Below are 14,621 nucleotides of genomic sequence, written 5' to 3' on the forward strand. Positions count from 1 at the left end.
ACATAATTTTCTTATGAACTTGTCACTATGTGTTTGGGTAAAGTTCGGAAGTGTTGTTCAAGGGAATTTAAACCACCACTGTTGGGGTTTTTTTCCTCTCATTGTTGCGCGAGAACCAAAATCATTGTCTCGATAACACAAAATATAGTTTAACAGCTGCAATGGTTGCTTCTCTATCCAACGTATTGAGATTTCATTGAAAATGTCTCCCTCTTTCACTGTTCTCATAGTGATAGGCCAGTAGGAGGCAACAGTAGCTCAACGTCCTTATGAATCTTCTGTACAAGCAAGGTGCCTCTTTTGCTCCTTGTATTAAGATAATTTATATATTTTTTAAAGACATAGATTACATAATTACTACACGTGTAGCATTTGCAAGATGTTTTTCTCTTATGAATGCCTCTGAGATTGTACAATTCTGAATTTAACAAATGTGACTTCACGTTTGCGCAGATCTTGAGAAGCTGAACAATGTCACGTGGTAGAAAGCCTAGTGTACTGAGACTAAACCCACACAAGTAGAGCAAGAAGCATCAGAAAATGCAAACATCACACAGAAAGGCCAGAATAAAAAAAACAAAATTTTCTCACCTTTAAATGTGCACAATGTGTTATTTCACATTTATTGTTGAGCCTTTTATTTACTGAAACTGTGTGGTTTCAGTGAAAGCACACACTCGTTTACACAGTTCCTGTTGACACAGATTGCAAATTGTTGGTGCTAAAAGAGGATCCCGCTGTTGAATTAGTGTGTTTAGTTAGGAATTTGTGTTGACATCCTCTTTTCATATTTATAGCTTACCTTCTTACCTTTGTAAAATATTTTCATTGCGTAGTAAACTAATGAGGCTTTCCATATCATATTTGTGACAAAACGAACACCAAAAGATGTGTAAAACACAAACCCGAAAGCTGTGGTCCATGCACATGTCGAGTGGACGTCAGCATGGGGCTCTGGCTACATTTTGTGGTGAAGGCTGCCGCGATTTATAAAGGCCGGCCCTGACACTCCTACCAGTCCATGTGCCAACCAGGGAGAGGACTGTCACTACCAATTCGGGACTTCATTCTCCTCACTTTCTCATCACAGTCACTTGTGAATACTTGACGCTGCAGGTCACACACGGCCCTGTCATCACTTCTTGACTGTGCTTCCACAGAGGGTAAGCAAGCTTGTTTACTGTAATTTCTCTCACTGCTGTCTGATGTGCGGAGGGGCCCTTCATTCTATGATTTAATTTTAGGATGTACAGAGCAAAAGGGAGTTTAAGTTTTTTGCAAGCAGTGTGACAAAATAATTGATTTTGGTTGTATGCTGAACCGTTGTATGTTTGGATAACTTTTCATTGTTCTTTTATTTTCATGGCCTGAGTTTGGTTTGGCTGCTGGTGACCAACCATCAGGACAATGCAGGGGGAAAAAAAAAAAGCTAAATATACCGCTCACATGAACCACTGTGATTATGGGTCAGGGAGGTTCTTTGCTTTCGGCTAAAGCAGTATTAGTCCTTCCCATCACGTCTTTCGGTATTTCAAAGAAATGCAGCTATAAAGTCTAAAATCCTCTTCCATTGTACGTATTTATGAGACGTGAAACTGTACAATCATGATTGTGAACTGTAATTAGTTTCTTCATGTAAAGTCCTTGCTCTTGTCTTTGACAGCAATGTAACTTCTTTTTTTTTTTAAACGCGTTGGAAATGAAAATTAGAATTCACGTTTATCTGTAACACTGGAAGAATTGGGTTTTTTTGTGACTATTACATAATGGCAAATATTAGCAAATTAAGTTTTGTATGATCATGTCAAGGGAGTCAGAATTGCAGTCATCAAGAAAATTGAATATCCTAATGTATAATCTATAATAACACTGCTTCAGGTTTGATACTTGCAATCATAAAGTAGTTTAAAGGACCACACAGATATTAGCCTGATTATAATCTCTCAGCCTGTTAAAATGTTTAAAGTATTACGCCATGACAACCCGTTAATCCCATATCCACATTCTTATCTGGTTTAAGGACCCAGGGTAGGTGGAGACGATCCCATCTGATTTTAGCCAGAGGCAGATTGTTAGTCACATCAAGTAATTTAGTGTCTTAAGTAACTTGGAGGCTTTTGGAATCTGAAAGGAAGCCCGATTACCCAGAGTGGACCCACAAAACCACAGAGGGGACATCCAAAAGACACAAATGGCGGGGGACACCCTGAACCGGTTGCTGGCCGATCACAATTACCTCTAGGGACAATGTAGAGTGTTCCATTAACCTGCCACGCAAGTTTTTGGAATGTGGGAGGAAAACCGGAGTTAGCGAAACCTAGCAAAACTGAATTACTATTTCATTGGTCAAAGCAAGTGTCAGCAATAGAATTATTATGCAGTACAGAAAGATTGTCAACAATACTACCGGTATATATCAAGAACTTAAAGTGGTCTCTGGAATGGGTTGACAAAACCCCCCCAAAAAAAGGGAGTCTGCGACGTCTGTGCACAAGGAATGTTCTGTGATTCAGAAGCCAGAGGAGGTGGTTGATGTGGTGGGCGCACTGCACCACGGCTGTGGCAAATGTACCGTGAGGTCAGTTGGAATTTTGTGTCAGCACGTACCTATACCGGTTGTGTGTATGTCATGAATGACACGCTTTGAAAGGAAAGAGAGAACAGACTGAAGGTGATGATGTAAAGATGCAATCCGAGAGGAGAGAATTTTTTTTTTGGGGGGGGAGAGAGCAAAACCTAGAAGGTCATTTTTAGAAAGCGTGGGCTCTCCTTTTGATTACTGTTTCCACCCCAAGTAGAGCCACACTGGATGACATGATTACTGCATTTTTCAATGTTTATAAATAGGCACTACGGATCCAGACCAGTTGTAAGCAGCAGAACTTTTCATGAACAAAATACATACTCAAGGGCTTGATGAAGAGTTCTTAAAGCCATTAGAACCACGACCATGTCATGTTATTTCAAATGTCACAACATTGCCATTGCAGGATGTCAACATGTATTAAATAAGTAAATTATGGCGTTTTCTAAGCCACATTGATTTTTACAGCTTATTACTTGCCATGGTGAAATGGACTCATTTCATGCAACCGCGATAGTCTTCAGTCGCAGTCCCACGTGTGATCCAGAACAGGCTAAGTGGTAACTAAATGGATGGACGGATGACAAGATGAGAAATGATTTGGCATTACCAGGACACTTTTTCCAAACTCTATCCCAACTGCATATGAAAGGCTCTGATTCACCCCACAAACTCAGCGACAACATAAAGAGGTGTTTATAGTCTGCAATATAGTTTCTATATTCTCACTGTAGTTTTCACACTTCTCAATGTTCCATTTTGGCATCAGATTATTTGGTACAAAATTATGCATAATTGTACGAGAGCAAATTCCATCCGACATGCCAAGAGTGAGGAAAAAGAGTTCTCTGCCTTGTGTTCAGCTGACCGATCCTCCCATGCCTTTAAAACTCCTGCCAAAACTCTGCAATGCTCTCTGCCATGTTTATACTGAGGTTTTCCCATCAGTGCTCTTCATAGTGTGCACATTGTTATTTTGTCAGGCCCAACATTATGGTTGGTGGAACCATGTCTGCGAAGTAAAACGGACACAAGGCAATCAGCACATTTTCGGTTAGATTGAGCGAGGCTTTGGGAAGATGATTCGAGAGGCAATTTTATTTATTTATTTTTTTGCCAGCGCTATCCATTCCAAAACCAGTCATGTGTTTGGGATCATCATCTTGTCGGAACATCCAACTGTGTCCATGTTGGAGTTGAGATGAATTTGAAGAAGTAGGCCGTCAAGTAACTCGCATAGCTGTCGGTGAGCAGCAGGCACAGGAGCAATTACAACTCATATGCCCTGTGAATGAGTGGCAACAAGTGCAAAGGCGATGCGCTCTCAACTAGCTTGATAAATGGATCCAGACATTGCTGTGACCTTGAACAGGATAAACGGTTGGCTATATACACGGAAAAAACACGCGCACAAAGCATGTATCACCATGTATGCTGGATGTGTAATTCATATTCTCATGTTGTTTTCAATCACGGTTCAGCCAACTTGGACTGAACTGAGGGGAACCGCCCTCCTAAACCGCCATGTGGCTCTGGGCACTGTGGAGCATAATTGTGTTGCTGATTCCACCGGAAGCTGCAGAAAAGGAAGACGATATCCGAGCAGGTAGAGATGATGCAGTTCGATCATGAGATTTCTTAATCTTACGTGGAATGCAAAAAGCTCGGTTACATCCCGTCAGTCTAAAATCCAAGCTGATGGGATTCCACCTCCCATTAATGCCTTCATCAGAGACTAATGGGATGTAACTGGGCTCATTTTACAAGCATAAAATGCTAGATTGTAGATGCCGCAAATTGTCTCTGGGATGAAAAATCCCAGTCAATTCTGACGCCAGTTAAAATGTTTCTTGTGATATGTATGCATGTTTGCTTATTTCGGTTGTGCTTTGTTTCCTTTGTACTTGTATTGTGTTCAGGCTGCAGCACCGCAGTCAATGACTTGGTCTTTATCGTCGATGGCTCGTGGAGTGTTGGCGTGGCTGATTTCGAAACGGCCAAGCAATGGCTTATCAACATCACCAGCCAGTTTGACATCAGTTCCCACTATACCCAGGTGGAGCGGCTCACTCGTTAATTCGACACTCGATATAATATAGCGCTACACAAACTCGAAACGATAGAAGACAAACCAATTCTGCTTTGTTTGCCTTTCAAAACATTTCCAACTGGAAATAGTTGGAAAGGTCATAACCTGAGACACAATCAAAGTGAGACTTTATATTTGCTGAACACCCTTTAATGAGGTCAGTTTATCTCACGGAATAAGGGTTGCACAACAACAACAAAAAAACTATCAAGTTAAATCAAAGTTGTCCTTTGATACTGGCTGAGTCTCAGGAGCTTGAGTGACACGAAATACTTCATATCATATCAAACATTGGCTTTTGGGGAATTCCAACCACAGGAGATTTTGAGCATCTCCTCTGACCAAAAAATATAACCTACTGTCATTTTCCTTTTTACACTATGTGGATCATCACTTAGCTTTCTTATCTTGATCAAGGCCAACAGAGCCACCATTTATGTGTGGTGTGTCCACTGCAGGTTGCTGTGATCCAGTACAGTGACACTCATCGTCTGGAGATCCCTCTGGGAAAACAACAAAGCGCCGCAGAACTCATTAAAGCCATAAGAGGCATCACGTACATGGGAGGAAACACACAGGCAGGCACAGCATTTTTTTTAATATAACAACCATCAAACCTCATTTCCATTGTTAGAATGAAAAAGTGAAATCTGAATATAGATGCTATATTTTTAGGATCAAGCTTATGACATGGAGGAAAAGACATCCTACCGTTTTAAAGTGTTGAAACAGTGATGGCAATTCTTTTAATTCATGCTGTAGACTGGAATCATTGGCAACATTTCACTTTTTATTTCCTGGTTTTTACATCACGATTTGACAGCTGTGTTTTCTTAGCAGTTGCATTAAATATCCAAATAATAATTACAGCTGAATGTCAACACTCTGTTTCAAATTTATACCAGTTCAAGGTGTAACCAAATGAAAACCGGAGAGCCGGCAAGACAAGCAAATCTGAAGCTGAGAGGGGATGGAAAAGCAGTGTGAATAGAAGAGAAGCAACAAAACATTCAGTTTTGGAAAATGTTCTCGTGATGGCTGGTCCAAGTTTGCCTTGAAGCATTTCTATGATGTGCTACTGTAAAACTTCAGCGCCATGGAAAGTCTCAATTTCAAGAAACAAGGCACTGTACTATGCCCACTCTAGTTCTGCTTTAAGGTTTCTTTTCTGGGAGTTATCTATTAACTGCATTTGGCGAAGCAAAATAACACATTTTTGGTGAAAATTATAGGATGCATGGTGTTGAGCTGTTCTAAAATTCAACACGTCTGTTCTGTAGACTGGCAGAGCCATCAAATTTGCCGTGGACCATGTTTTCTCAACATCGCAGCGATCCAGCCAAGTCAAGAACCGCATTGCTGTTGTGGTCACAGATGGCAAATCCCAAGATGACGTCGTAAATATTTTTCACTGCTTATGTGACACATTGTACTGTACACGATTGTTGATATGTGATTATCGCTCCAAACCACACTGTGATAATAACCGAATGGTGTGTTAATACCGTGTGATTCTGTTCATTCCCTCTTGTCACCATACAATCGCATCCTGCCTTTTAACAAAAGTTGAATTGTTCCTCAGGTGGATGCCAGCATCGAGGCGCGAGCTCAAAGCATAACAGTATTTGCAGTGGGAGTTGGGAGTGAGATCACCAACTCGGAGCTAATCTCGATCGCTAACAAACCATCTTCCACCTATGTTCTGTACGCTGAAGATTACACCACCATTGACCGTATTCGAGACTCCATGGAACAGAAGCTCTGCGAAGGTACAAGTCTTATTTGCTTTCTTCTTTGTCACGACCAAGATGCAACGAGCAACAATTCACCGTTTTCATCCAACAATGCATGCAACTAAAACAGTTGTTGTCATATGCGTGGACGCGATTCATTTTAATGTAGAGTTATGCACATTTTTTTTCCCGACCAGCTTAAGGTTGTCTAACCGAATGATCATTTTTATTCTAGAGTCCGTGTGTCCCACAAGAATTCCAGTGGCGTCTCGTGATGAGAAAGGCTTCGAGATGATGGTGGGCATGAACATTGAGAAAAAAGGCAAGAAAATTAATGGGTCTCTGGTGTCGGAGACGGCATTTGCTCTGACTACCTCGACTGACATCACTGAGGACACCAGGTATCATGCTGTTGGGAGAGTTTAATTAATTATGTTCCATGAACAGAAAGTGTGTATGTTATGCTGCATTCATACAATGCGTCACAAAACCTCTTTTTACTAGAGAGATTTTCCCAGAGGGCCTTCCTCCATCCTACGTATTTGTAGCCACCGTTCGTCTAAAAGGGATTGCCAAAGAGTTGAACTTTGACCTTTGGAGGGTGCTATCAAAGGACAAGAAGATCCAGGCTGCAGTGACACTGAATGGAAAGGACAAAACTGTCATTTTTACCGTGACTAAAATGACCAACAAGGAGCAGAGGATTGTCTTCGATATGGGACTCGAGGTGAGTGCTATGAGGATTGTCCCACACAGACCCTTAGTGTCGAAAAAAAATCTGGTACAAATAGAAGTACTTTTACAGTCAATGTGGGTAAATGGCTTGTTATGCTAAGATTCGCAAGAGAGCATTCGATTGACAGTCTTTTTGCATTAAATTCCAATAAGGATGCCTTGTTCTGCTGTAACATCCATCCATCCATTTTCCGAACCGCTTGATCCTCACTAGGGTCGCGGGGGGTGCTGGAGCCTATCCCAGCTGTCTTCGGGCAGTAGGCAGGGGACACCCTGAATCGGTTGCCAGCCAATCGCAGGGCACACACAGACGAACAACCATCCACGCTCACATTCACACCTAGGGACAATTTAGAGCATTCAATCAGCCTGCCATGCATGTTTTTGGAATGTGGGAGGAAACCGGAGCACCCGGAGAAAACCCACGCAGGCCCGGGGAGAACATGCAAACTCCACACAGGGAGGCCGGAGCTGGAATTGAACCCGGTACCTCTGCACTGTGAAGTCGACGTGCTAACCACTGGACTACCGGGCCGCCTCTGCTGTAACATGAAAAGAACAAATGACGTTAAAGGGCACCCTTGCCACCTTGTTATTTGTTAAGTGGTAAAAGTACTTCCAGATAAAAGAAAGGCACTTATTTTAATGAATCACCGAGGATGAAATGTGAAGGATGACAGAGAGGAGCTCACCCCCCTCCCCTAACCCCCCGCCCCAAAAAAACAAACAAACAAGAAAAAACAACTTTCCAAATCAAAACCGCAACATTTCCCTGGTGGAAAATAGCTGGTGGATGTGTCGCACCTGGAACGCGTGCTTCTATTTCCATGGCACTTTATAATAACACGTCCTGTCAGACAGCAGCCAGTTTTTTTTTTTCCAAACGCACACTCCCCCTTCAATTCTAACACACCTAGTCTGAGCGTGGCTCACTGAACAGGGTTGCAATTATGTTGTTTTTTTGCACTTCTTTGAGTTTTATTTATTTTGATGTGGCACAAAGTGGTAGGCTGTGATTTGTCATTTTGAAGACGTTGGCTATGGCTCAGCAAATGGGAAACAAGGCCTGCTCTGTTCTCCTCACATTTGTATTTGGTTTACGGTTTTAATAAAGGACAATTAGGGAAATAACAAATGGCCCATGGTATTTATTATATTTTTTTAAAATTAAATACATATCATTATTTGGGGATATTTTAGGAATACACATCACATCACGGACGCACAAGAAAAAAAAAGGGAAGAAAAATTAAAGAAAGGGCTGCTAGATATGAGTTCCCTTGTATGTGCATCACACAGGATTACCACATAGCATGGATTAAAATCCTGTAAATGGCGGTAATACATATTGTGGGTGCTTACTAACATGCGCCTCAAGCATCAGACTGTAAAGTGAAAATAATTTAAAATATAGTAATCCCCAACAATCATTGTACCTACCTAGTGAGATGCTCTGAAGCTTCGACTAACAACCCACACTAATAATCTGAAATAATCTTTCGTACCTTCTGTCAGGCTCTTTATGATGGGATGTGGCATCAATTTAAACTCCTGGTGAGACCCAGCCAGGTCACCAGCTTCCTTGACGATCAACGGATTCAGGAAATAACACCGGAGCCAATGGAGCCCATTTACATCAATGGGAAGACACAGGTGGCAAAGAGGCGTGGAACAGATGTCACGGTCCCTGTAAGTACACATCATTATGATGAATCACTGCACGAAATGTAAACAAGCTAACACATGCCAATATACTAACATCAGTGGGTATGATGTTGGCTATATCTCGTTTAGTATGCTAATTGCCATCTGCAATTAGGAGGGGGTATAATGTTGACCTCAACTAGTTTAGCTTCAACATCTGTATTTATTTTCTAAAGTCAAAAGTCTTCTTGGCACTAATCGGCTGTTATTGATTTTTTGATTCACATTAGATGCAAATCCAGAAACTGCGTCTGTACTGTGATCCTCTTCAGAGTGAGAGGGAGACAGCTTGTGAGATCTTCTCTGTGGTAAACCTTTAACCTGATTGTACAGTAATGCAAATGTCAGTTTTTTTCCCGGTTTGACATCTAAGCAGTGTGTCTGCATGTTTATATGTATAATGCGACCCTGAAAATAACATCCCTCGTCTTCTCTTTTACTTATGGTTCACAGGATGATGAAAGGGTAAGTGAAATTACTTGAATAATTATCATCCCAAATGTGTGTAGGAGTCTATTTATCAAACACTTCCAAATTCAGGCGGATGTAGCTAGAATTGGTATGAAGTAGCTGTTCCTTGTAAACTCCGGGACAGTCAATCTGGAATTGCTATACACTTTTAAAGGCAACATTTAAAAAAAAAAAAAAAAGTACACTAAGCAATTTCCAAACATGAACATATTCAATAAGTAAAAGTTTGGGCTGGCTTTGCTATCATAAAAATTAGTCCAATCCTTGCTTCTGCAGTGTCCTCTGAATCGAAAAGCCACAATTGCAGAAGCGGACGACTCCTATGGTGGAGTTGGACCCCCTGGGCAGCGCGGCCCGCAAGGACGCACGGTAAAAAAAGGCCGTCAATTGGTTGTTTGTCTTTGAGAATGTCACCGACATCAGCCGGCTCTCTGAATTTTAATGCGGTTGTGTTTTAGTGTGTGAAGCGGTTGATTTTTGTTTTCACCTAATTTCCAAGTCCCGCCATTCTCTCATCACATTTGTGGTGACACCCAACTTTAGTTTTGGTTTAAGGTTCAATTCTTTTGTTTTGATAGCATTATTGAGTCGTGAGTGGGGTGAACCAAAGATTTGCAGGGCAGGAAGAAAGTTTCGAACACACCATTGAACTTAGATCCCCACTTTCCACTGACCCTGAATCTGTTAAGCTTTCGAAAGCGAATGAATGCACAGAATGATCCGATTAGCAACCGTGCTAAGCTAACCAGCATGATAGAAGGCGGGAACACGGCAGTGGGTGCAGTAGACCACAACTAAGTGCCAGTAATGATTACCACCCTCTTTGTAACTTTCTCTGAAGATTTTAAAGTAAGGACACGGCCAATTTAACAGCTTTTATTGCAGCTTGAGATGGTGCGACCTTTAAATAGTGATTTGGTCCTTCTGAGAAACAGCAGATGGTTTAGATGCAGTTTGGGACATCGGGTTGCTATCTGGATAATGGTGTTGCTGTTTTGTTTTTGTTTTTTTTTCTTTTCATGTGCATTTCTCTATAAAGGCTTCCTTTATGTTTCCAGGGGGACAAAGGAGAAGCCGGATTACCCGGAGCTGATGGTAAGCCTGTGAGTACGCAGTTTATTTATTTATCTCTGTGCTGTGATATAGTGAATTGTCACAAATTGTGTTATCGCATAATGTATGAAACTCTGTTTTATTTGATATGTTGAAAATTCGGAGCAGAACTTCAAATGTATCAGTCATGCTGTTTGGACATTTCAAATGTCAAGTACTTTTTTTCTCTCTCTCTCTTTCTCTCTCTTTCAGGGTGAAACTGGGAAGCCTGGCCCTCCTGGAAATCTGGGGCAGAAGGTAAAAAAAAAATTCCCATGATCAGTTCTCAGATGTCGAATACCGTTTCTTATTTTGTAGGTGACTGTGTGCTCAGTTTAGAAAAGGATGTTGAGCCTATTCTCAAATTGAATCACTTACTTCTGCTTTTGGTTCTGCAGGGTGTGGATGGCTCACCAGGACCAAGAGGACTTCCTGGTTTGAAGGTAAGACTGTGAAGAAACACATGAATGAATGCTGGGTAGCACTGATAATCACGTTTGTATTAAACGTGACTTTAACCAGGGTGACAGCGGGATGCCGGGCTTACCAGGACCACAGGTAATCATTTATAAAGACGTTTCAAACATGAATTGTTTAATATGTGCGTACAACTCCAGTTGAGTTAAAATAAGGAATATATAGCAGAGCAGGCCGGCATCTATTGAATTTTAATTTTCAGAATTTTTTTGTGAATAAAGTGAATAGATATTTACGTAAATAATACATTTGTGAATAAAAATGTAAAGCATAGTAAAATAATTCAATAAACGGTAGTGCATGTGTCCTCTTAAGGGTAATTGCATTGCAGAATCACAGTTATTGCCATCGTGATGCCGGAAAGTGTGTTTTACGAGTGAACCGTACAAACCCACGAAAGTAATTGGTGACCTTATTTTCATCAACATAAAAAGAAATGCATTGGTCATGATTATTCATCTATTTTCCTGTACAGGGTCATCCAGGGGAGAGGGGTCAGCCGGGCCATCCAGGAGAAGTGGGTTTAAAGGTAGGATACGATTATATTGATCAACTGTTCACACACAGGTTGAAGACAACCAAAGGTGTAAAGAAAAAAAGTCTTGACACCGGATTTAGCCGGATGCGTGTGTCCGTGTGCGAGTTGTATATGCGTGTATGCGCATCTGTTTCCCCCTATCACCTCACATTTGGTGGTATTTGAAGTGGGAGGAAAAACAAGATAATGACTGTCACGATGTTGTATTTGGCCGCAGTCGTGCTACATTTCCGCTCAGAATGTTGATCCAGGTGGAAACGGGGACTCATCATGATCATGCATCAGTGGGCTGTTTGGGGTCATTATGATCAAAGGTCAGAATGAATGGAAATCAAAAGGAAATCATTTTTTAGTTGCTATGCAAGACACACAACGGTCATAACAGCTTCAGTTCATAGCATTGGGTAGTGGTGAGGATGTTGCTTCATGCCGCGGATGGCCAAGAGTTTGGCCCACATACATGTAGTCAATCGCTGAAACTAAACGTGACTCTACGGCTACACTCGGTATGAGCAACTCGAAAACAGCAAGTGACGAAATCAGAGCACACACAGAGACATCTGTGAGCGCGCCCACTTGTTACATGTGTGCGCCGCTATTTTCGGCCTTCTCTGAACTCCTTGGAGTGTTCTACCACAGCAGCCTAAGCCTACTCAGTAATTTGGGACTCTTCCTGCTATCATAATAAACCGTGTTTCCCCCCGTGGAATCTGGAAGTGTTTTACACCAGAAAGGAGAATGGTGTACAGAAGCCCTGAGTGGAAAGTAAAACATGAATGATATAAATGTTGAAAATGTGAATGCAATTACCACTATTTAAAGTCCCTGTAAAGTAAATTCTGAGATTAGCTTTGGAAGATAATTGTGGAAAATGCGCAAAACTGAGAACAATGTAGAATTCAATTGTGGGGCTCTAGGATTCATCTTTTCCATATTTTTTTCTGGGCGTGGCTAAAACAGTGCCCCTACTTCACCGTCTAAGAACTTGAGCTTCTTTGTTTGCATGATGGATTCTGGCACAATTGCAACGTGCACTTAGCAATCTAGCAGTGAGTACACCCCATAAATGCAGCTTCTCTTTGGATCTTTCACAGTCATGACCACTTTAGAGCGCCTCGTCGACAATGAGTGAGCACACATCACAGAAAAAAAGACAAACCAGTGTTTAGAGTGCCGGTTTAGAGTACCTCATAGTCAACCATGAGTGCATGCACGTCAAGTGTGGAGACGTGGAAGCACCAGTTGAGTGAAAGAACAAGTGAAAAAAATAAATGAATAAATCGGACGTAACGGCCAACAAGTGGACCGGGACTTTGCGCTCACGTGGCTGTTATAGAGTGCCTCGTTGTCACAGTGTGGAAAAGGCCCGTGCCGACCCAATGTCATATAGTTTAGCCACCGGAAGCTGTGAATTATATTTAAGCAGCTCAAACATGAAGTCGGGTGACTTTTTCAGATTCAGATGGCCGCTCCGATAAGCCCAGTGGAGCCGTGTAGGAACCGTACAAAAGGGACACGATAATCCTCATTGTCTGGAACAGCGCGGGACACTACCAGCGCTGCCTCACAAACACCAATAAACAGATAAGATGGCTTTCTGCACCCAAGTCAGGGAACATTAAACACCCTAATGATTTACTGGAACCGGTCTGCTCTGAGAAGATCACGTGGATAGCAGCACTGTAATTGCCTCTTGAGCGTAGTTTAATACTTATGTCTGGATTGTCTTCAGACCAAGTGATTTTACTGTAGTCGTGCGTTTTATTTTACTGTTGATAACCCTCTCGCGCCTCTCTCACTTGTGACTCTCATGAGCATAAGTGGTCTTGAAAATGGATGGACGGATACAATATTTATATAGTGGATATTTATGTAATTTCGACATGTTTTGCTTGGACTGACACTGAACTGAGTGAACAAACAAACATTGGTTGGACGTACTTGAAGTGTGACGGGTGCATGTTTTGTTTTTCCCTCCAATTTTGTTGACATTTATTTTGGAGCCATCTGAATTTTAATCCAGCACAGGTGAGCCGAAGCCCCCGCAAGTCCAACAAAGACTCAGTTCATTTCGAGTACACGCGCCGAACTGAGTGAGGCAGTTGCATTTTCCTCGAGTCACAGTGAAGGAAATGCGCTGCTGTTTTCACAGTGGTGGTACAATTTGACTTTGTCAATGGAACAATCTGACAGGTTGCTTACAGGGCGAGAATGTGATGTTGGAGTTTTGCTCGATTTAGTTACATAGCAATTTGAAGCTTACACTGCTTATTCTTTCTTATAAAGTATGAAAAGAATGTCACCGCAATGAGCCACTGGCTAAATCTTGGACTCTTATCACGCTTCCTGACAGCCTGGCTATTATGGCTTGGCAATGTCCAGTTGACAAGATGGTCCCGGAACTGACGACAGACACAGATTTCCGTAGTTGCGAGTGATATCACTCGATATCCTATTTCAACATGGCCGCCTTATTTATTTATTTGTTTTAAAGAACGGTTGCCTGCATGTTGAGGTGGCTTTCGGAGGCTCCGCAGCCAACTTTGACTGAAATCCACTTGCCTTGCTACTAGTTGAGCTGTTGAGAGTTTGTAAGAACACCCAGAAGTCAGTCTTGCCGGATCAAACAAACACATCGCCTGAAGAAATATCTCCTGTCAACTGTAAAACATGTCTGGCCCCATTCATGACACTTAATGAGGCTTGAACTTGAGTACACCATATAAGGTGCTAAACATTGGCTTTAATCATGCCACGTATGCATCTATTTACTTTCCCACTGTAAAATCACAAAGCTTGCAAACACTGGAATGTGAAGAAAGCTGATCAGCTTCATGTCTGTTATTAGACATTTTTGACATTCCATGTGACAGAAGATGTTACCTCTGCCTCCACTCTTCTTGTAATTAATGAAAGTACAATTACTACCTCTTTGCAACTTGAAGCGGATCAAACGGTTTTTGGTTTTTCTGCTTTTTTGGGGGGCTTCTCCACCGATCAAACGCTCAGTTTGGGAAAATGTTGAATGCCTGAAATTATGTTGCTTAGGAAAGTAACACTTGTCCCTTTTGGGACAAATTAGTTTCATGGCAATATTTTTTTTAAATCTTTTCTTCTCTCCTGATTCAGAGTCCAGAGCAATTCTAACTTTTCGGTTTGTAACACACCATCAAGCTGTATCCCATTTGCGTCTCACAT

General features: G+C 41.7%; 1 protein-coding gene across 1 annotated transcript in view; it reads left to right on the plus strand.

Moving 5' to 3' along the window:
- Positions 1-1,042: 1,042 nt before the first annotated feature.
- The window catches only part of LOC147186890 (collagen alpha-1(XXI) chain-like), a 36,538-nt gene continuing 22,959 nt past the window's right edge, over positions 1,043-14,621 (plus strand). The window contains exons 1-17 of the mRNA XM_086102580.1: positions 1,043-1,163; positions 4,066-4,190; positions 4,504-4,640; positions 5,132-5,251; positions 5,954-6,070; positions 6,256-6,442; positions 6,642-6,807; positions 6,911-7,133; positions 8,657-8,830; positions 9,076-9,153; positions 9,299-9,310; positions 9,593-9,685; positions 10,375-10,419; positions 10,622-10,666; positions 10,807-10,851; positions 10,931-10,966; positions 11,361-11,414. Coding sequence (XP_085958706.1) covers positions 4,109-4,190; positions 4,504-4,640; positions 5,132-5,251; positions 5,954-6,070; positions 6,256-6,442; positions 6,642-6,807; positions 6,911-7,133; positions 8,657-8,830; positions 9,076-9,153; positions 9,299-9,310; positions 9,593-9,685; positions 10,375-10,419; positions 10,622-10,666; positions 10,807-10,851; positions 10,931-10,966; positions 11,361-11,414 — 1,614 coding nt within the window. The 5' untranslated portion in view covers positions 1,043-1,163; positions 4,066-4,108. The remainder of the gene's footprint in view (positions 1,164-4,065; positions 4,191-4,503; positions 4,641-5,131; positions 5,252-5,953; positions 6,071-6,255; positions 6,443-6,641; positions 6,808-6,910; positions 7,134-8,656; positions 8,831-9,075; positions 9,154-9,298; positions 9,311-9,592; positions 9,686-10,374; positions 10,420-10,621; positions 10,667-10,806; positions 10,852-10,930; positions 10,967-11,360; positions 11,415-14,621) is intronic.

This window comes from Hippocampus guttulatus, chromosome 21 (genome assembly GCF_054856545.1).
Source record: "Hippocampus guttulatus isolate MCC_2025c chromosome 21, RoL_Hgut_1.0, whole genome shotgun sequence".
NCBI classification, from domain to species: domain Eukaryota; kingdom Metazoa; phylum Chordata; class Actinopteri; order Syngnathiformes; family Syngnathidae; genus Hippocampus; species Hippocampus guttulatus.